The sequence below is a fragment of the Drosophila suzukii genome, chromosome 3 (assembly GCF_043229965.1).
Source record: "Drosophila suzukii chromosome 3, CBGP_Dsuzu_IsoJpt1.0, whole genome shotgun sequence".
NCBI lineage: Eukaryota > Metazoa > Arthropoda > Insecta > Diptera > Drosophilidae > Drosophila > Drosophila suzukii.
Window position 1 is genome coordinate 8156492 of NC_092082.1, and position 18406 is coordinate 8174897.

Here is an 18406-nt window from a genome sequence, read left to right on the forward strand (position 1 = left end):
AGGAATACTCGTGCTGCATACGGAAATTACACAACAAATGGACTTTGGAAGCTGGTCCTGGTACTCCTCTTCGTGCTGCGTGCTCCGGGAATCAAGAGAACAACCTGAAATCTGGTCAAATCCGATTAAATGCAAATGGCCCCGCAGCCCCCAATGCACGAATGTATGTATGCACACACATCCATAGCGCAGATTAGTTGCGTAAGTTATCAGTGGGGAGTTAAAGGAGTAGCAGGAGGAGGAGGAGGTGGCCTAGGTGGCCCAGGTGGCACCAGATTTGAGTGGTTGCACTGCAGCAATCGTCAGTCAGGCAAACACTGCAGCAATTCCCAGTGGCCAAGCGGTTATACGACTAATTAATATTTCAATGGCCGATCCGGTTGCATGTCTCTGCGAGACTTTAAGCCATATCCAGTGGAAGTTTGAAAACTGCTGCTGCCAAATAGCTGAATAGTAGAATAGCTGAGCATGGCAACTCATTTCGGCCATTAATGGCCGATGGTTTCTGGAGTAAAAAGGCGAGAGAGTCGGTGGCAGGGAGTCGTGAGTCGCCGTTTCAAAAGGAAATGACAGCCATTTCCATTTTTAGCTCCGCTTGGGAAAGCTAGCAACTGGCGCGCCAGCAAGGAGCTCTCTTTAAACTGGAGCTACACAAATTGCTTGCTTAAAAATATGCGCTTACGAAAAAAAAAAATTCCCAGCCAACATCCTCGCATCCCCAGTATTTGAACATTGTCGCAAGGCATCAGCATCAGCATCAGGATTTTATGTAGCGCGTTTTCCTGCCACCCCAGAAAAAGTAAAGGCCACTAGACGACGGGGAAAATAAAAACGCCACTTCCGTTTTATTTGCGCAAAATTAAATAAACCGAAATATGGCTGACCATATTGGCGCATAATGGGCAAAAATATTTTTTTCATTAATGTCCCATGCCCCAGCGGAGTAGATGGCAAAATAAATAAATAAGCGGAGCCAAAAAGGAAAGCCGAAAAGTAAAAGCTCCGGTCTGCGACCAGCTTATTGTGTGTCAATATTTGGTTGACCGGGCCAACGGATCCAGTTTGGTGGCTAAGTGAGTGCCTGGCCAACATCATGCGGAGGTGGAATAATAAAATCATTTTAATAGTTTCACTGCCCGCAGTTTGATCGGGCTTTATGGAGCTCAATGAAATTAAAATGAGGAGTGGCTCCTTTAATGCTGTCAACATTCTTTTATATCGCAAATGCATTTAAGTTCCCCGACTTTAATATCATTTAAATACGTGTTTTACGGTTCTAAAAAATGGAAAAGTTTAATTTTTCAAATAGTTTACTATTTAAGAATTTGTGCACGCTTATGTAAATACAAAAAAAAAAAAAAAGTCTGCTCTAAAAACCCTTTTAATCATACAAATGTAATTAATTGATATTTAAAATATGTAATTTATTGTTTAAATATATTCGCAACTTTGCTTAAAAAATAAAAAATTCCCTTTTTAGAGCCTTACGATATTGTAATTCTTAGGAAAAGCTGTGAACAATCTTTTAATCATAATTTCTACATACAAAAAGAATATACTTATATGGTGTTATATATGTTATAGCTTTAAAATGTTAAATACTTACAAAATAGTATAGTCATTGAATTTTCAACACATCTCGTCAATTTCCCTTTCATCAGCTGACAAATGTCCCACTCAGACTTCTCCTCACGACCTCATCTGAAGGATAGTTAAGCTGCTTCAAAGCGATATTAGATGAAAATTTGTGTAAGCCGTAAAGAAAAAGCCCATTGAACCAGAGTGTGAGACGATTGCCAATCGAATTTAATACGCATTTCTTTTTAAAGTGCCAACAGCTGGGGACACACACAATCCTCCCCCCAGCCAGCCAAGAAGGCTTCTTTTGTCAACAGCGGGGTATAAGGAGAATCCACCCGAATCCCAGGCAGCACCCACTCGGGAGCAACCCAGCGAGCCGCACTAATCAACACAATTACGGAGCAGTCGAAGGAAAACTTTTCTAATTGGATATGAAGACGCGCACATGCGTTTCTTTAAAGGAATTTCACTCCATCAGCCGAGGGTCCAAATATTGTTATAAGAAAATGGCTCGAGACAAGCATCTCGGCTCCGCGCTGCTCCAAGTTCCAAGTTCCAACTCCAATTCCCATTTTAGGCATCGCATCTCCGCCCGCTGAAATGCTTTGACAAATTATTTTTAAGCCAATTTACAACTTGAGAAAAAGTATCAGGAAAACATATCACACCACACACACAGGGGCGTTAAGTTGGGTGGCTGGGGGTTGGGTGTTTGTGTAGGTAAAGCAAATATAATGCGAGGGATAAAAGTGTAAAGTTGACAACCCAGGCACATTACTCACCCGAGGTGCCAGGCTTCCGACCATCGGGGAGCAGGGGTAGCATTAAAATAACCAGCCAACCGATTCAACGTCAAGCTAGAGCCCTGAAATGAGCATGGCCAAGAGAAATGGTAATGCGGCTGGTCGAGAGGGCCCATCATGCCAGCCAGCTCCTCTCCGGTAGTGCCGGCACTTCTTTGAGGGCCTGTGTTTGCGACTCCTTCATTTCGCACTACTTTAGAGCATTTTCTCAATGTCTCTCACTCGACAAAATGTCGACAGCGTCGGCGGAAACCATTAATTTTGTCACTTTCGGAAGTGTAAAGTGGCGAGCATGTGGGAGTCGCAGGCCGGGCCATTGACCAGGTCACCCAACTGGCTGAGCAATAGTGAGAATCATGAAAGGGCAATTAAAGCCGGGCACCTGTGCACACCCGTCCACGAGTCTATCTTGCCGCCTGACTTCCAAACAAGTTAATTGCACAGACCGCAGGCCGCATGACACCTGATAACCGCGAAACCACAACAGTCGTATGTCAACTTAATAATTACAAATGCATAATTTAATAGTAACGAATGATGATGAATACCTGATGGCACCAAACGATAGTCGAGTCAGGGAAAGATGCTTAGAAATAACGAGTGTTTAGAGGTGAGTAGTAAGTAGTCATAGCCAGTTATCCCGATTAGCGGCCAGCTCAGTCTTCAATGACGCACATAATGTTGATGCCGCTCTTGCCCAGATTGACACACTCTAGCGCTGACTCCTGCTGCTGGCGCATGTAGATCAGGAACTGAATGATCACGTAGAACAGATTGTTCCTGTCGTACACGCAATTGTGCAGCTCCTTGTCGCTGATAAAGTTGAACTTGGGGTTGAGCTGGTTGCTGGTGGTCAAAATAGCGCAGTGGGCCTTGTTGTGCACGGCGTTCACCACATCTTTGGTGGAGCGCTTCTCGTCGCGGATAAGTACGTAGCGGGAATGGAAGGGTCGCCCGCCGCCCTGCGGCAACGGCATCAGTTGGCTATCCAAGTACACGCAGAACAAATGGAACAATATCTGGGGAATAATGACGAGTCGTAAGAAAAACCAAAGCAACTTCCTAACTGGCATTTCTTACAGCTGCATCGGTGGGCAAGTGCTCGCCCCACTCCTGACCATTGTGCGCCTTGCCTGAGTTCCAGCGGTAGTCGGCTATGCAGGAGCCCTGTGCCAGTTCCTTAATGCGTTGAACCAGGTACTCCTGGTTGCTGAAGGTGTCCAGGAAGGGCAAGAGCATGGGCAACATGGGAGCACAGGTCTGCACGAACTGCTGGTTCTCTGCTGTCTTGCGCAGCCTCTCCAGACTCACAGCCCCTATCTTTAGGTCACTCAGACCACGCTGTCTGAACACATCGTCCACATGGTTGATCTCCTTCACCAAACGCTGCAGTATGGTGGTGGAAATCCACTGTAAAAGGTTTAAAATGTAGTATTTTGTAAAAAAGCTCGATCAGATTGCTTACAAATCTCAAGTTGGCCACGTATTGCGACAGTTTGTCAGTGGAGATGCGTTTGATGACCTCCGAATTGCTGTCCCTGAACTGGAAGCCACCAAACTCCTCAATTGAAGTTGGAGCGTTCTCCGTGGAAACAGCCGGTGCCGGCGACAACTGGTAGATGGTGGTTTTCAGCATGTAGGCCGCATTGTTGCAGTAGTTCCAGAAAGAGTTGGCCGAGCCCATGCTCTGGACATTGGGAGCCTCAGAGCTGTCGACCATGCTGCGCTCGCGTTCCGCCTGCTTCATCAGAGCGGGCAACTTTCGGATATCGGTGATGAAGTCATCCCGGCGAACCTCTGCATAGGGGGACATGTACGTGGACTCGTTGCTTAGGTTGCTGGCATTTAGCGAGTTGTTTTGCACCATCGAGGAGTTGTAGGAGGTGTTCTGGTTCGTCTGTTGGGGAGTTCTTGTGGGACTGGGACTGCGGCGCATGGACTGCGACCCCCAGCAGGAGTCCTCGAAAGAGGAGTGCCAGTTGATGATGGGTATGTCGTCCTCCACATCGGTGTCGGGATCGTAACTGCGTGGTTTAGTCACAGCACGGGCGCAGACTGTCCTAAAGGAGTTTTCTAAGGGAAATGAAGGGATTAAGATGGTAAGGTATGTTTAGGTATGATTTCCTAGCGCATCCTCACCTTCCTTGCCGTCCAGCAGGCACTTCTGGGTATCGGTTCCTATCACCTGGTCGCCGCCAAACCATAACCACAAATACTTGCCAAAACAGGCCACTGCACTCAGGGCTATCAAGGCGGTAATGGTGCACTCCGCCAGAAACCAGTACGTCCGAAAGGCGGATGGACATGCCTGGCAGATGTCGAAGAGGAGCACCGAAAGGAGCACCACATTTATGGAGCACCACTTGAGGTAATATCTCGCCTGGGCGCCTCTTAATCGCAAGTCCAGGCTGCGCTGCACCACCGGATTCTTGGTCAACGGCGAGCTGTGGGGACTCGAGGGTTAGTTTTCAGAGTTCTATGTTATGAGCAACGGACCTACCAATTGCTCCTGGTGAAATTCATTGTTTGTATAAAAAATAATGTCAGGAAATGGCGAAAATGCCGGGAAATTGGCGCCTGGAGCTCAGTGTGGCCGGAGAATTAAATACCGTCCGTCTATGAAATAAATACCTTTTGTTTTATTTTAAATACACCAAAAATATACCACTAAATGTAAATATCTTTGTCAGATAGGTGGCGCTAATTAAGGTGTGTAGAAAAGTAGTGTAAAGTTCATGTTAAACGATGTAGATATTTAATTTGAGCAGTGTTGCAGTTCTAGATAGTTTATGGCTATTTCTGCATTGCTGCAGCCAAAAATAACAAAGTTCCAACTGATAAGAAAAGTGGAACAACCAATAAATAGGTTTCTAGAACAAGCAAAAAACGGCTAACTTTTTATATATTATTACGAGTTTAAAAGTTTTAAATTAAACCTAACCTAATTTTAGCGGCTTAAAAACGATTTTTTTAATTTTAAAACAAGCAACATTTTTTTATTTTATTTTTTACATATTTAAAAAAAAAAATTTTTTTCCACTTGGGCTCGTCCGGGAATTGAACCCGGGACCTCTCGCACCCGAAGCGAGAATCATACCTCTAGACCAACGAGCCGGGTTGATCCGCGGGCAGCTAATCACTCAATATAAAACCCGAGGTAATGCTATCGTCGAGGGTCCCGACTATCAGATACCTCTTAATCTGTTAACCAATTTACAAGCATATGCTCTATACGACGGCAACCTTTGTTGACAATTTTTTAGGCCTGTACAAGAGCACCAATTTATCTGCTCTGTCGCTAACGTCACTGGACATGCTTTATTTATCTATAGTTTTATAATAACATTCCACTTTGAAACATATTTCGCGATTTCTTTTTAGAGCAAGCTTGCGCTACGTAGGCAGTTCGGTCTTCACGTTGAGTCATAACTCTCTTGCTATTATACTTATCAGACAAACGACGAACATGGCTGATCGACTCGACTAGTGAACCTGTTTAAGAATATAAATACTTTAGGGGGTGGGAAACACTTTCTTCTTCTTGTTATATACTTTTCAACGAATACAATATACCCTTTTTCCCATGGCTAACGGTTATAAAACGTGTCCCCAGCAGGGGGCTACATTTTTGCAAGTTGCCACGCGGAGTCAGCATGGGGATATAGCTCAGTGGTAGAGCATTCGACTGCAGATCGAGAGGTCCCCGGTTCAAACCCGGGTGTCCCCTTGTTTTTTGGCATTTTTTTCCCTTTTTTATTTTATAGTTTTTTAATACTGTAGGAGTAAAATAAAAAATCATTACTTTTTATACTGAAAGATGATCACTTTAATATGTGTTATGTTTTTTCGTACTTGCTCAAGGAAAATTGCAAAAGATACGACAAATTCATGAAATACTTATTAAAACAGGCGTAGCAACAATTTAGCTTATATAGTTTTTGTTACGATGTTTTATTAATATCCACATTAAATCTATTTCCAGCTTGTTATCGGATCTTGCCCTTCGCTTACAGATGAATCATTATTTTAATTAGTGCATTCAAAATATATTATTATTTTACTTATTCCAACGCCTCGCAAATATAAAATTCGGCTTCACTACATTCACTGTCATACATATAGCCATTATAGATATCCACACAGTGATCATTGCCATGTAAGTTGTTGGGTTGACCGCTCTTCCACTTGAAAAAGGATGTGGGTTTCCCAGAGGCGACCGATACAAACTCCCCCTCCTTGACGACGTCGGTGGCACCCAGCCAGTAGCTAGTGCTCTTCTCCAGCTTTCCGACAATAGCAGTTAGTTCCACATCATGTTTGATACTCGCAAGGTGACCGCCCATCATCCGGCAGGATTCTTCAGCTTCATTCCAGCTCCGACGAATTGCTCTTTCAATGTAAAATAATCGTTCTCCAATCCGTTGGAACAGGGGAGATACAACAGAATTCTTAGCTTTTGACTGTGTTTCCTGCAGGTCCGTCAATTGCTTCTCAAGTCGATCAATTACATTTTTCCAGGTAGCCTCCTTTTTCTCCAGAGATTCCTGAAGTTTGAGTAGGTAATCCTCGATTTTATTCAACTTCGCCTGGGTCTCATTTTGGCTTCCGCAGGCGATCCACTCCTTCTGGTGGAAAGCTATGTGATCGAGCATTGGTTTCAGTGCCTCCAGGCAGAATTCTCCACATTGATTTGGCGGGTCGTGAAGTAGGCATACAGATCGGCCTTCACCCTGAACTTCTGCCACGAATCCATACAGACCCAATATAAGGAATGCCAACGAAAAATAAGTCGCGAACTTAAGCATATTAACAGCAAGCAACCGAGACAAAGGCTTTTGAAGTACTGATTCTGGATTTATTTTCTAATCTCCAAAGAGCCCTGTAATAATGATGATATCGTTGGATGCTATATACATATATATTAATCGCTTACAGCGAATAAAGTGTGACTTTGCAAATAACTGCATTGCAAACTTTTTGAAAGATAAAGATTGCAAATACATGGAAATTGGTTTCATATAATCTTGAAGTAAGAAGTTTTTTTTTTTTAATAAAAACAGAGTTTAAACTTTATTTAAATATTTTATAATACTTCCTGATTTATAAACGTTTAGGAAAGAAAGTACTCGGATTAAGATATCAGAACGAGTAACTCCCTGATCTCGGAACCCGCTTTACAGCTTGTCTTCTCCTTCTCCGCTTGCCAACTGCTGAAGGTCCGATTCCCACTCCCACTCCAATTCCGGGAACGGGAGCCAGTTGCAGCAGGAGAGGATTACTGATCAGGGCGGCGGCGATGCCCAGAACGGTGGCACTGGCCAGCGGAATGAGGAAGCTTTTGGCCAGCAGGGCTTTTGGTGAAAGTTCCGGCGATCCTTTGTGCGAGACGATTTCGTGAGAATCGATGGGATACGAGCTGTAAGAGTAGTCCACAGGTGGCCCAGGGTAGTGACCAGGCTCCGGTCGGGGTCTGTAAACATGGTACGGCACTCCCGCCTCTCCGCTGGAGGAGTAGCCGTGTCCAGGAGCAGGTCCTGGCTCGTAGCCATGTCCATTAGGGGATCCGTAGTCGTACTGATAAGGCTGACTATCATAGGCGTAGCTTTTGCTAGTACTTCCACTGCCGCCATAGTGACCTTTATAAAGATAAAGCGAATTGAAAATGTTGATAATATCCATTTCATTGAAAATGTGACCTCCAAAAGAGGAATACACAATAAAAATGTTGATAGTTTCCGTTGCATGGGAAAAGTAGTTAGCATAAATCAAAATATAAGTATTAACTATTTTAATTTAAATAGAATCAAATTAAAATTTTTTTTTTTAATTTTTGATGCGGTGTATTATGATAAATTAGATAAATGGTTGTATAAAATTATATCAGTTATTATGGCTCTTATATGCACTTATCCCTGTATAGTTATAACTAGAAGTCGTACGATTTACCGCTACTTTTGATTGAGTAAAACTTGTATTCATAAAATCATAATTAGATAATATAGTATGAGATAATCAATAACCTAATCATAGATAATCTTATCAAATTTTAATCCAACAAAAAATTTGTAACCAGCCAGCGATAAGTAAAAATCGGATTACAAAAAACAATTTCACATAAAATCCGACGTCTATATATACATAACTATAGTTATATTTCATGTTATTTGTTTATTCTCTTGACTCACCCACGCTAATCCGGTCTTGAATATTTCCCCCGAGCCTCCACTTGTCGTAGGCTTCGCTGAGATTCTCATGTAGACTGCTGATGTGGGAACCTCCAGGTCCTACTCCTCCTCCTCCAGCTGGAGGCAGTGAACTGATGGGTTTCGATATAAATCCAGCTGCAGTGCTGTCCAACTTGGAGGTCGTTGAACCCGGTCCTCGATAAAATTCCGGCGGAGGATCGTAGCTTTTGGCTGTTGCAGAGCCGAGGGGTTCTAATTTCACGATAGCCTGACGTTTCTGCGGTTGCATGGGCTTCCAGGACTCGGGTTCCTTCGACTTATTCTGTGACTGGGCGGCTGATACGGTTATAAAGAGACCGAGATATAGGCCAAAGGCCGGGAGTAACTTCCCTTTGAGCGCGAACATTTCAACTGAGTGCGCCGCCTACGGATCGAAAGACTTTATAAGGGTTCAAACCCATCACCAGACATGTCGTCACCTGGAGTGGGTGGCATTACAAGCGGTGGCGACAAATTGCAGTTAGACAATTTCAAGCCGCGATTTCAAATCGCCGCTTGGCTGCTGGCATTGAGACGTCTGCAGTGCGTTTCGGTAGCGATTAGTGCCGCCAGCTTGGGAGCTCTTCAAGATACTGCCAGGGAATTCTTTCCACACTCTTTCGTCAGGCATTTCATCAGGTGGCGGCGTACGTGGGCATGTAGTTGCCAATTTGTCCCTCTCGCGGCTTATTGAAATAAAGCGTGCGTACCCAAAATTTGTAACCCCCGAAATTAGTGGAGTTATTCACGCCCCCAGCAAAAAAATACACAGAAGTCACAATCTCCGTTTAATTAAATCATTTATCGCTGCCTATTTCAGGCGTGGGTGCTCAGCCAAGGGGAATGATCGGAGGTGAGGTCGAGAGGGTTGGCAAAAAGTCAACTTTAGTACAAAAGAAAGTTCAACCTATGGAAAGTGATTTAGAGCAATTGTGAATAGAGTTGTTAAATAAGTTACGCAATACTTTAGATTGTTCTTTTCTCTGGTAAAGAGGTACTTAAAAGATTATCTTTAGGATACTTTTAAAAGCATATCTCATGAGATATATGCATGTAAAGATAGAAAATTGGAAAGAAAATAAAAGGTACCAAAACATTTATGTTTAGTACTTAAGTTAAAAATTTATAAATTTATAATTTATAAAAAAATATATAAGGTTCTTTATATATTTTTTGTGAAGTATAAAAGTTCAACCTTGTGATTTCCCCAACTAAACGTACTTTTAAATAACTTTTATTCTTACTAGATTATATCTATATTTCCACAAAAAATCAGCAATAACTGCAGAACAGTATAGTTATATAATGGCAATGTTATTATAGGGGTATTATAATTGTCCCAGTTCTACTGTACGCCGTTTGCGATACATTTCTGGCATATCGTCGGGATCAGAGTCGGATGCCGGTGGCGTGGGCAGATTACCATTCTCGTCGCCGAGAACCAAACGCTCCAGCATCTCAACCTGTACATTCAGGATGGCCATGAGCTTGAACATCCGCTCGCCGCGTCTCAGGTAGTCCGCATGACGCTCCGCGTCGGAGATCCTTGGCTTTGGTTGCTTGTTTAGCATTTCCTCCTCCTGTAGGCTTAGCGTCCATTCCACATTCTGTGCGACAGTGCGACCACGACGATGGTACTTTTTTTGAGTGCATCTGAACCAACGGGTGCACACATCCACGTACTCGATGCGCAGGAACTCCCAAAAGGTGATTTGCTTCACGCCCGTCTGCTCCTTCAAGTCCCTGCCCGTCTCGTTGAAGTAGTCGTAGATGACGGAGGCGAACACGTTCATCAGGAGAATCGCCAGCAGAAAGACCAGCACCAGGTAAAGCATAATTCCCAGAATGCGGCCTCCGTGGAAGAAATCCGTTGGTTTGATGCCCCCGCTAAAGCCCACGGAGTACCTAAGTTTTAATAAAATAAAAGAATATTAATATTGGAAATAACACTGATAAAAAAGATGTATACCGAATGTTTAATATCCTATGCAATAATAGATAAAGATTCGTTTTTGACTACCTTTAAAGTAGTGTATCTGTTAAGACCCCATACCTACCACAAGCAGGTGATGACGGCCTGGATGATGTGATGGAAGACTTCGGCATTGTTCCCATTCGGCACGGCCAGGGCGATGCCGATGCCCATGAGGAGGACTAGGATGATCACACCCAGGCTGGCCACTGCTCGCCAGGCGTAGAAGAGGGTATGGGTGAAGTGCTGGAAAACGGCGGCAAACTGCAGGACCTTCCACAGCCGCAAAGTGGTGATGGCGACCAGGAAGCCCTTAACAATGCCCAGCACCTGATGTAGGACCAATGGGCGCTGGAAGTCGAGGTATTGCCCCCTGGTGTTTGTCTCGATCATATCGGACAGATCGTCCGTCTCAATGTCGCGCATTACAGTCAGACCCAACAGGAAGATATTTAGCATGCAAATTACCAGGTCCACCGCGGTCCAGGCCTCGTGGAGCGCGGTCCGATCGTGCCATATCTTGGAAAAAACTCCACGACCGAATTGGATGACCAGGATGGCGTACACGAACAGGACGAAGAGCTCAAAGGCGCTCCTGGTTTCCACAGAGCCCAGCATCATTACAGTGTCCACATGCACCCGAGGTAGCTGGACGCCAAACTGGGAGTTCTCCACGCGCAAAGTGATCACCGTAAATGCATTCATATCCGCATTGTACATGGTAAAGTCAATAAACAGAGCCGAGGTGTTTTTATTCAGCCAACTGTAGGATTTCAGGTATTCTATCTGCTTAAGGCAGTTTACCTAGTAAAAAATTAAATTTATAATATATATTCTATGTATAATGTATAATGTATAATGTATATCCAACCTTTGTACTCATCAACAGAACTATGTAGCCCGCGAGTTCCGGGTATCTAAGCAAATAGCCCCAGTGATTGAAATTCAGCAGGAGGCCATTGAGAAAGGTTATCTCGAATTGGGCCGGTCGAAAGGGTTCATAAATTCGCCAGAACTTGTCCGTATAATGCAGCCGGTTGTAGGGGAGGCGCCACTCGGGCGAATACGTAGTGGTGTCCCACTCGGGCTCGCCCAGTCCATTGTGGCTGTGGACGGGACGTACCTGGCGCAACCGAATCACCCCGATCTTCTGCCACTGCTCCATGGCCCACCAGCCCTCGTAACCATAGGTGTTTGGCGAAAAAAAGGCTTCGACCATGGTAATCCTGAGATAATAGTGGATCTAGGATGGGATAGGTTGGATTAGGGATTCACAGAAGAGTTTAAGCTAAAAACCTGGTGATTATGGTTTTCTTATATATTATATATAGTTTAAAGAAGGGTAAAATACCACATTTGCTTTAGTATATTCATATTATAAAGTTTTTAATTTCAAGGTCTTAAAACAAGTTTGAACAGTATAGGGATTTTCTTGAAATCGTAGTAAAGGGTCATTAAATAATTTTAAATTTATTTATTCGTCTAATATTTATTATATATATATAGAGGTATCAAAAGCCGGATTTACTTGCGTGTAAATTCCCAAAAAGCTTTACTTACCTGGTAGATAAAATAAACCTCCATCAGGCCAAAGGTGACCGAGGTATTGTCCCTGAAGAGCCGCTGCATGTTGTTGGTATTGTAGTAAAGACACTGGTCCTCTTGCATCACCACCACCACCATGAGGGCCACGAAATACGAACCGTAGAGCAAAAGGTCCCCGGCAATATGTTTGTACCTCCGATTCAGTTTCTCGTTCCGGTGTCTCTCGGTTATTAGGAGTTCGGAGCGCAGACTACGCAGTCGGACCTTTAAGTAGGCAATGTGGTTAGGCTTGGATAAACCCCTCTCTGCCTTGTAGGGCTGATCCTCGTCCGGCCAAGTGGCGTAATCGATGGCCATCACAAGGAACCGGAGGGGTTCGTAGACGAGGTACAGGAAAAAGAATACCAGTACGACGGTCACCATCATCGTCTTATATCTCTGGGATTCGTGTTCGAATCCTGAGAAGACTGCGATCAAGGTGAAGCACACGACCAACACAAATGTGGTCACTCCGAAACACGCCAAATCCTTATGTTTAATATTTTTGAAGAACATTTTAATTGATTTTTTTTATACAAGGAATCTTTGATTATACTTCTTTGACTCTGAAGGTACCGCTTGCTGAGTTTAAGTTTTGACACAAAATTCTCATATTTAAGTTTGAAATACGAATCAAATTTAAATTTATTAAAAGTCGTTCGGCATTCGATAAACATTATCAATAGTTCTAAACTGGTTCAAAAACTTCGACCCATCCGCATTGAAATCCATACTCATTCATTATACTTTCAACGTACTTGTATTTAATTTTGATAGTTCGTAGGTATTGATGTATATTTAAGTATAAATGTATATGCACAATTCATTAACTTAGTTAACGTTTCTAATTTAAAGCGGTATTCTTCGAAAAGGTCCTCTTGTATACTTGGAAACTAGGTGCTAGGGGATTATTTGACTATAGACACACTGATATAATGCGTATAATACTGGCTGATCGAGACGGCGATCCGGATCGCATGTCATCGGGATCCATTTTGACAGGCGAGCGCTTTCATACATTTTCGGAATTGACTTTCAGTGGCCCGGGACCGGGAGAATTTCCGGACAACCTAATGCGACATGGACACTGAGAACGGAACCCCTTCGCAGGGGAAACACACATGCTAAATACGATTAGATACAGGTGGATTAGTAAGACTGGTTAGGTGTTCCTCTTTCGGTTCTGTGCCGGATTAGTTGCTGGGCAGCTGGGAGCGCTTGCCCCATCCGCCGTGGAGCTTCTGCCACTGGTCGCGTTTGCCCCACATGCCCTTCAGATTGTTCCAGGTGGGTTCGCGCTTGCCCCAGGCGCCCCTGAACTTGTTCCAGCCCTGCGCCTGCCGCCTCTTTCCCCAGGCCACATTCATGCTCTTCCAGGCCCGCTTCTCCACATCGGGTTCACCTCCCAGCTCCTCCAAATCCTCACCAGACTGTGATTGTTGTTGGTTAGACTGCTGCTGCTGCTGTGGTGACGTCTGTCCACTGGCCAGCCTCTCAAAGGTTTCCCAATCGATGGTGTTGGTGCCATCTGTAATCACCAGGGGCACAAAGTGTCCGGTCATATAGATATCCGGATCCCCTGATTCTCCACCGGATGAGCGCTTGCCCCACGAACTCTGCAGCGACTGCCAGGCGCGCTTGTTGTTGCCATACAGGTCGCTCTCGCTAAGTTGATCCAGTACTACCTGTTCGGAGAGGCCTCCGCCGCCTGGTTCATTGGAGGCGGCACTGGAGGCACTGCCACTGGCCACCAAACTGCCGCAGGCGCTTTCCAGGATTAGGAGCACCAACAGAAATTCGTAAATTCTCCGCGTCTTCGTGTGAGCCATCACTGTGAAAATAGGAAAATCAAAGGTGGAAATTTAGTCAATAGGTACCCAAATTAAGGCTGCTGTTTCCGTAGTGCACTTTAAAAAAATCATCTTTCAGATATAAGAGAGTTAAACGTTTGAAATTTGTAGGTATTATATTTTATATCATTAAATTTAGCATACTTTCATTTAAGTGGTTTACAACCTTTTTGGATATTCAAGGTTTACTTAGTAATACTATTCATCTTAAAATAAGTGGCTAAATGTCATGGTAGCCTAGATATAAAGTTCCACAGTTCAAAATTTAATACTTCTTATATTCAATCAAAACATTCTTGTTAACAGATATGCAAATATATTCAGTTAGTCGAATTTTAAGCAAGTCTCATATGGCCTTTACAAACCATTTTGTAACTCTTTTGATACTAAAATTAATGCACAATATTAAAATTGTTAACATAGTTATTTATATTTGGTTATGTTACCCAATTAAGAGATTATTTATAATATAATAAAATCCTGAATTTTATGAAAAATTAAAAATAAAAATCCAGCTAAATTGCTTTCAGTGGAAAGGTGTAAATATGAATGAATAAATGCCCGGCAAATGAGTGATCCTGAGGAGGAGTCACAACCGCACTCGCGGAATGCTCAATTAAGCCGCTGCCGACGGCACTCGACTGCTCCCTGGGGGTTCTGGGAAGTCCCGAAAGGTCCTGGAGCGAGTCCTGCGGCAATCATTTCCGCCCGCGCCTCTGAATTACGGAAACACGCGGATGGAACAACAGTGCGGGCAACAAGCGTAGCGATTTAGCTAAATAACCTCTCTAATTGAAAGCGGTGGGGGCCGCTGAGTGGGCGTGAATGGGGTGGCCCACCTCCGCGGGGATAACTGAGGTCATGCCGTCTGTCGACCGCTGCGTTAAAAGGCAGCAGCGCATAACAGTTACAATTTATGGCCTATTAATGTCCCTTTTGGAGGTAGCAACCAGCGGGGGCTTACTAGGGGGTATGTCTATGGAATGCCTATTCCAGTAGGCACCGTGGAATGTAAGTGTGGCAAAACATGGGGGAATTTTGGGGGAGGAGGGGTGGTTAAAAAGCCAACGCAGCAAATGATTGGCAACTCAAGCTGGAATCCCAGTCGATAATGATGCCTTAAAACGTTAATATGCTGCCCCACAGTCAAGATTATGGCTGTGTTTACGCATCGGCCTAAGTGCCTTGCGATTGCACTTGCGGCCACTCGACAGACTAGACAAAGGCGGGAGGAAAATTCACTGAAATTTCCCCGAGTGTGGGTGGAAAGGCAGCGCGTGTTTGCATTTCCTGCTAAAGTAGTTTTTCCTATGCTTTCGCATGAGCATCGCAACCATGTTGATTTGCATACATGCCACGATTAGCTGTCAACAAAGCCACATCCTGCTTAAAGGACACTCCAAGGAAGAGGAACCCATATATGTTTTCATTATTGCCAATTTTCTAAGACACAATAAAACCCTCATAAATAATGCATACGTTTAAACTTACAATGTATGGCTCTGTCGAGTGACAAATAATTATGTTTAAGCAGTGATGGAAAACATATTGAAAAATTCTTAAACAAAATTATTCACTTTTTTCAACTACATTTCAGCATCAACATATTTAACCATATTATTAGTTTTCGGACCTTTAATGAAGGGTTACCCTTAAACATTTCAAAATCTGAAAAAGGAACTATTATTAAGACGCTTTTTTATAGTTACTACATTTCTAATACTATATCAGAATTTAAAAACCATTCGGGAAAAATCACCATTTACAAATAAAAACCCCTTTTTAAAGGCCTTTTTAAATTTTAGCCAGAGTAAAAAACTAAGAAGTTAAAAAAAATCTTTGGTTTAAAATTAGGAGGTATCTTAAAACCGAAATATATCTAAAAAAATATAAGCTGATATAATATAACTGGGAATGGACCCAAAAAAGTATTTGAAACTAAGCCTAATGAGCAAATCTAACCCCTTAACTGCCTCACTTCCATTTAAGTTATCCCATTAATAATCCCAGTCAGATTTTATGGTCAATTGCAAATCAGCAGCAGCTGGTAGGCGCCAACATGGAAAGTCATCAACCAGGAATCAAGTATTCAAAGCCCACCCAACCAAATCTCAAAATGGTATCTTATCTGTGGGCTCGCCTGATTAAATGATGTTGCTGGCCGCCCACTTGGATTGGCCGACTAATTGAGAAGCGTCGGCGGTGGGTGAGTGTCCAACCCATTGGATACGGATGCGGATTTGGATACGGATACGTATATGTTCCCTAGCTCCTGCTGACTCCCGACTCCTGACTGATTGTCGGAGTGCGGAGTTGGCCGATTTTTTCCGGCTTAGAACTTAATTTGTGCGCTTGTCGTTGATTGATTGACGCCGCCCAGATGAAAGTTTTAGCGGCTTTGCGCCAAATTATAATATATAGCCACCGCGATGATAGAGCACGCATCGAATTTTATGACCCCCGATGGTGATGGTAATGGTGATGGTGGTGGTGGGACAAAGGCCAGGCAATCGTGCCGGGTCAACTTGTAATTGAAATTAACTGAAAATATTTATGGCCCTTGCGGCTGACGTTCCTTCGAATTTCTTAGTTGACGCGCTCTACTCCATTATTAATTTGCCAGCCAGTTGCAGAATAATTCATGTGGTGTCAGGATAGAAGATTCCGCCCTGCTTATAGCAACTCCTTCAAGTGTGGCAAACACATTTTCGCGCCAAAATTAAACAGCTTACTGGAAATCGAATTTGCCTGCTCTTCTATTTTTTGCATGTCTCGATAAATAGCTAGGGTAAATATTTGTCAAAGGATGGCATTTGCCAATAAGTATTTTGTTTAAATAGGTTTCCTACCGGCACCCACGCTCAAGAACTCGTCGAATCGAGATCTTCTCGGGGACATGGACATTAACGAAAATTCTTAGATAAACAAAATATCCGCAAAAGAGTAAATATACTGCTCGTCTCAAGCAGGTTAGCCATGGGGTTCTTCTCCTTTCCTCCTTTTCTCGCTTCAATTTAGTGAGTTTGTTTTGCAGAGGAGTTGTGCATAATTTGGCCATGGTAAATAAATTTACGCTGATGAGCCTTTGGATTTTTCAAAAGCAAAACAAAAATAAAAAAAAAAATGTTTTGCTATTTTTGGCAAAAATTTCATCGTTGGGTTTTAATGAATATTCAAGGGGACCCAGTTAAAATTTTTCACAAAACAAAAATTCAGCCAAATGCGTCGACATATGTGGGTACTAAATAATTAATGCATTAATAAGCTTTGTTACACAAAATTAAATCAATGTAAAATAGGGTTTTTGTGATGAGTGGTAAAACTTGTTTAATATAAATCTTTATGGATTACAATATTTTTTTGGCATTTTGAAGTCCAGCGTTATTATTTCACAAAAAAATACTTGATTTCCTTCTTTTACCAAGAACTTTTTTCATTTTCCGCAATTCAAATATTTTTCTTTTGTAATTTTTTATTTGTTTAATTATTATATGTTCTTAACTTTTTTTTCGTGTTAAATTATTTGTAAATTGCATTTTATAAAGATCAACTATATTTTTATTTGGATATTAAGCGAACTTATTGGTACTTATAACGTACCTTAGATTTAAAATTTCTAAAAGTAGTAGGAATTAAAATACAAATTTCTATATTTTGAGCTACCACTTAAAGTTCGCACCATTTTTAAACCTTTAATGTGTTACTAATAATTTAGTTATAAATGAAAACAGTTTCGAAATAAAGTTAAGTCTACTTTGGATGTACAAGCCTGCATCCTAGAGGAATAAATATCTAATAGCTTTGGTATTTCAGTTAACAATTAGAAAACGAACCGCACGAATTGACTTTGGAAATTGGTTTTCCATCTAACACAATCGAATTACGAACATATTGAATATTGAGTCGACCACTCACCTGCGTATATTTCCAAATACTTTTTGCGTATGTTTGTTTTGCGGCCAGCGGAAACTGGGGCCAAGGATTTTGAATATATTTCGAGTTTTGCGGTCACTCTTTTATACAATTTTTTTCCACATGAAATAGCGTTTATAATTGAATTTATGGGCACGACTGGAATTCAATTAGCGCTCTCACTTGACCGGTGTGAAAGTGATTTTATGTGGAGCGAGCAGCTGGATGTCCTGGTTGTGCACAAACCTGTTGATCGAATGCTAATGATACGCAGACCGGCGAGGAGCTCGCTTATAAATCAAAACGGAAACGAATCGCCGCCCGAACGGGAATCCCAATGTCCACGAACGGTACTTCGTGAGCTAGTGTGAGTCTGTGTGTGCTGACAGGACTGCCGGCTGCGCACGCACACAATGGCAGATGGGGGATATGGATATCCGCTTGTCGCCGTTTGTGCAACGGAAGTGGCCGAAAAGTGTG

General features: G+C 42.8%; 5 protein-coding genes and 2 non-coding genes across 9 annotated transcripts; 1 reads left to right on the forward strand and 6 right to left on the reverse strand.

The window, feature by feature from the left end:
• Positions 1–1498: 1498 nt before the first annotated feature.
• Positions 1499–5022, reverse strand: LOC108012390 (transmembrane protein 209). Of its 3 annotated transcripts, none has more exons than XR_010653969.2 (6): positions 4885–5022; positions 4524–4828; positions 3850–4457; positions 3465–3794; positions 2933–3403; positions 1499–2176 (listed from the first exon to the last, which is right to left on the reverse strand). XR_010653969.2 is itself a non-coding variant. In XM_017077748.4 (5 exons), exons 1-5 carry the CDS (start codon positions 4905–4907, stop codon positions 3041–3043), a joined length of 1629 nt encoding a protein of 542 aa, XP_016933237.2. In that variant the 5' UTR covers positions 4908–5022; the 3' UTR covers positions 2879–3040. The 3 variants fall into 3 exon arrangements, 1 of the variants encoding a protein (XP_016933237.2); XR_011604016.1 differs by having other exon boundaries at positions 1499–2847; XM_017077748.4 differs by lacking the exon at positions 1499–2176 and having other exon boundaries at positions 2879–3403.
• A 404-nt stretch (positions 5023–5426) lies between these two features.
• On the reverse strand, positions 5427–5498 carry TRNAP-CGG (transfer RNA proline (anticodon CGG)). Its single transcript has one exon. It is a non-coding gene; the product is annotated as a tRNA-Pro (tRNA).
• Positions 5499–6039: 541 nt separating this feature from the next.
• Positions 6040–6111, forward strand: TRNAC-GCA (transfer RNA cysteine (anticodon GCA)). Its single transcript has one exon. It is a non-coding gene; the product is annotated as a tRNA-Cys (tRNA).
• A 194-nt stretch (positions 6112–6305) lies between these two features.
• On the reverse strand, positions 6306–7234 carry LOC108012640 (accessory gland protein Acp29AB-like). Its single transcript, XM_017078062.4, has one exon. It carries the CDS (start codon positions 7187–7189, stop codon positions 6446–6448), a length of 744 nt encoding a protein of 247 aa, XP_016933551.2. The 5' UTR covers positions 7190–7234; the 3' UTR covers positions 6306–6445.
• A 251-nt stretch (positions 7235–7485) lies between these two features.
• LOC108012267 (uncharacterized) lies at positions 7486–8975 on the reverse strand. Its single transcript, XM_017077568.3, has 2 exons — positions 8570–8975; positions 7486–8020 (listed from the first exon to the last, which is right to left on the reverse strand). The coding sequence occupies exons 1-2, from the start codon at positions 8973–8975 to the stop codon at positions 7524–7526; spliced, it is 903 nt and encodes a 300-aa protein (XP_016933057.2). The 3' UTR covers positions 7486–7523.
• Positions 8976–9887: 912 nt separating this feature from the next.
• brv2 (brivido-2) lies at positions 9888–12714 on the reverse strand. The gene is made up of 4 exons (XM_017077567.4): positions 12141–12714; positions 11452–11823; positions 10666–11384; positions 9888–10513 (listed from the first exon to the last, which is right to left on the reverse strand). The coding sequence occupies exons 1-4, from the start codon at positions 12678–12680 to the stop codon at positions 9937–9939; spliced, it is 2208 nt and encodes a 735-aa protein (XP_016933056.2). The 5' UTR covers positions 12681–12714; the 3' UTR covers positions 9888–9936.
• Positions 12715–12901: 187 nt separating this feature from the next.
• On the reverse strand, positions 12902–18183 carry Mip (Myoinhibiting peptide precursor). The gene is made up of 2 exons (XM_017077954.4): positions 17930–18183; positions 12902–13995 (listed from the first exon to the last, which is right to left on the reverse strand). The coding sequence occupies exon 2, from the start codon at positions 13991–13993 to the stop codon at positions 13358–13360; it is 636 nt and encodes a 211-aa protein (XP_016933443.2). The 5' UTR covers positions 13994–13995; positions 17930–18183; the 3' UTR covers positions 12902–13357.
• Between the last annotated feature and the right edge of the window lie 223 nt (positions 18184–18406).

Bases quoted from the DNA above. Each gene is read 5' to 3' on its own strand.
- LOC108012267 (XM_017077568.3), bottom strand. From the start codon at position 8,975: ATGTTCGCGCTCAAAGGGAAGTTACTCCCGGCCTTTGGCCTATATCTC. The intron at 8,021-8,569 runs GTGAGTCAAGAG...ATCTTTATAAAG, and splicing joins TCAAGACCGGATTAGCGTGG to GTCACTATGGCGGCAGTGGA.
- brv2 (XM_017077567.4), bottom strand. From the start codon at position 12,680: ATGTTCTTCAAAAATATTAAACATAAGGATTTGGCGTGTTTCGGAGTG. The intron at 11,824-12,140 runs GTAAGTAAAGCT...ATCCCATCCTAG, and splicing joins AGGTTTATTTTATCTACCAG to ATCCACTATTATCTCAGGAT. The intron at 10,514-10,665 runs GTAGGTATGGGG...ATTAAAACTTAG, and splicing joins GCCGTCATCACCTGCTTGTG to GTACTCCGTGGGCTTTAGCG.
- LOC108012640 (XM_017078062.4), bottom strand. From the start codon at position 7,189: ATGCTTAAGTTCGCGACTTATTTTTCGTTGGCATTCCTTATATTGGGT.
- Mip (XM_017077954.4), bottom strand. From the start codon at position 13,993: ATGGCTCACACGAAGACGCGGAGAATTTACGAATTTCTGTTGGTGCTC.
- LOC108012390 (XM_017077748.4), bottom strand. From the start codon at position 4,907: ATGAATTTCACCAGGAGCAATTG. The intron at 4,829-4,884 runs GTAGGTCCGTTG...GAGTCCCCACAG, and splicing joins AATTTCACCAGGAGCAATTG to CTCGCCGTTGACCAAGAATC. The intron at 3,404-3,464 runs GTAAGAAATGCC...ATTATTCCCCAG, and splicing joins ACTTGCCCACCGATGCAGCT to ATATTGTTCCATTTGTTCTG.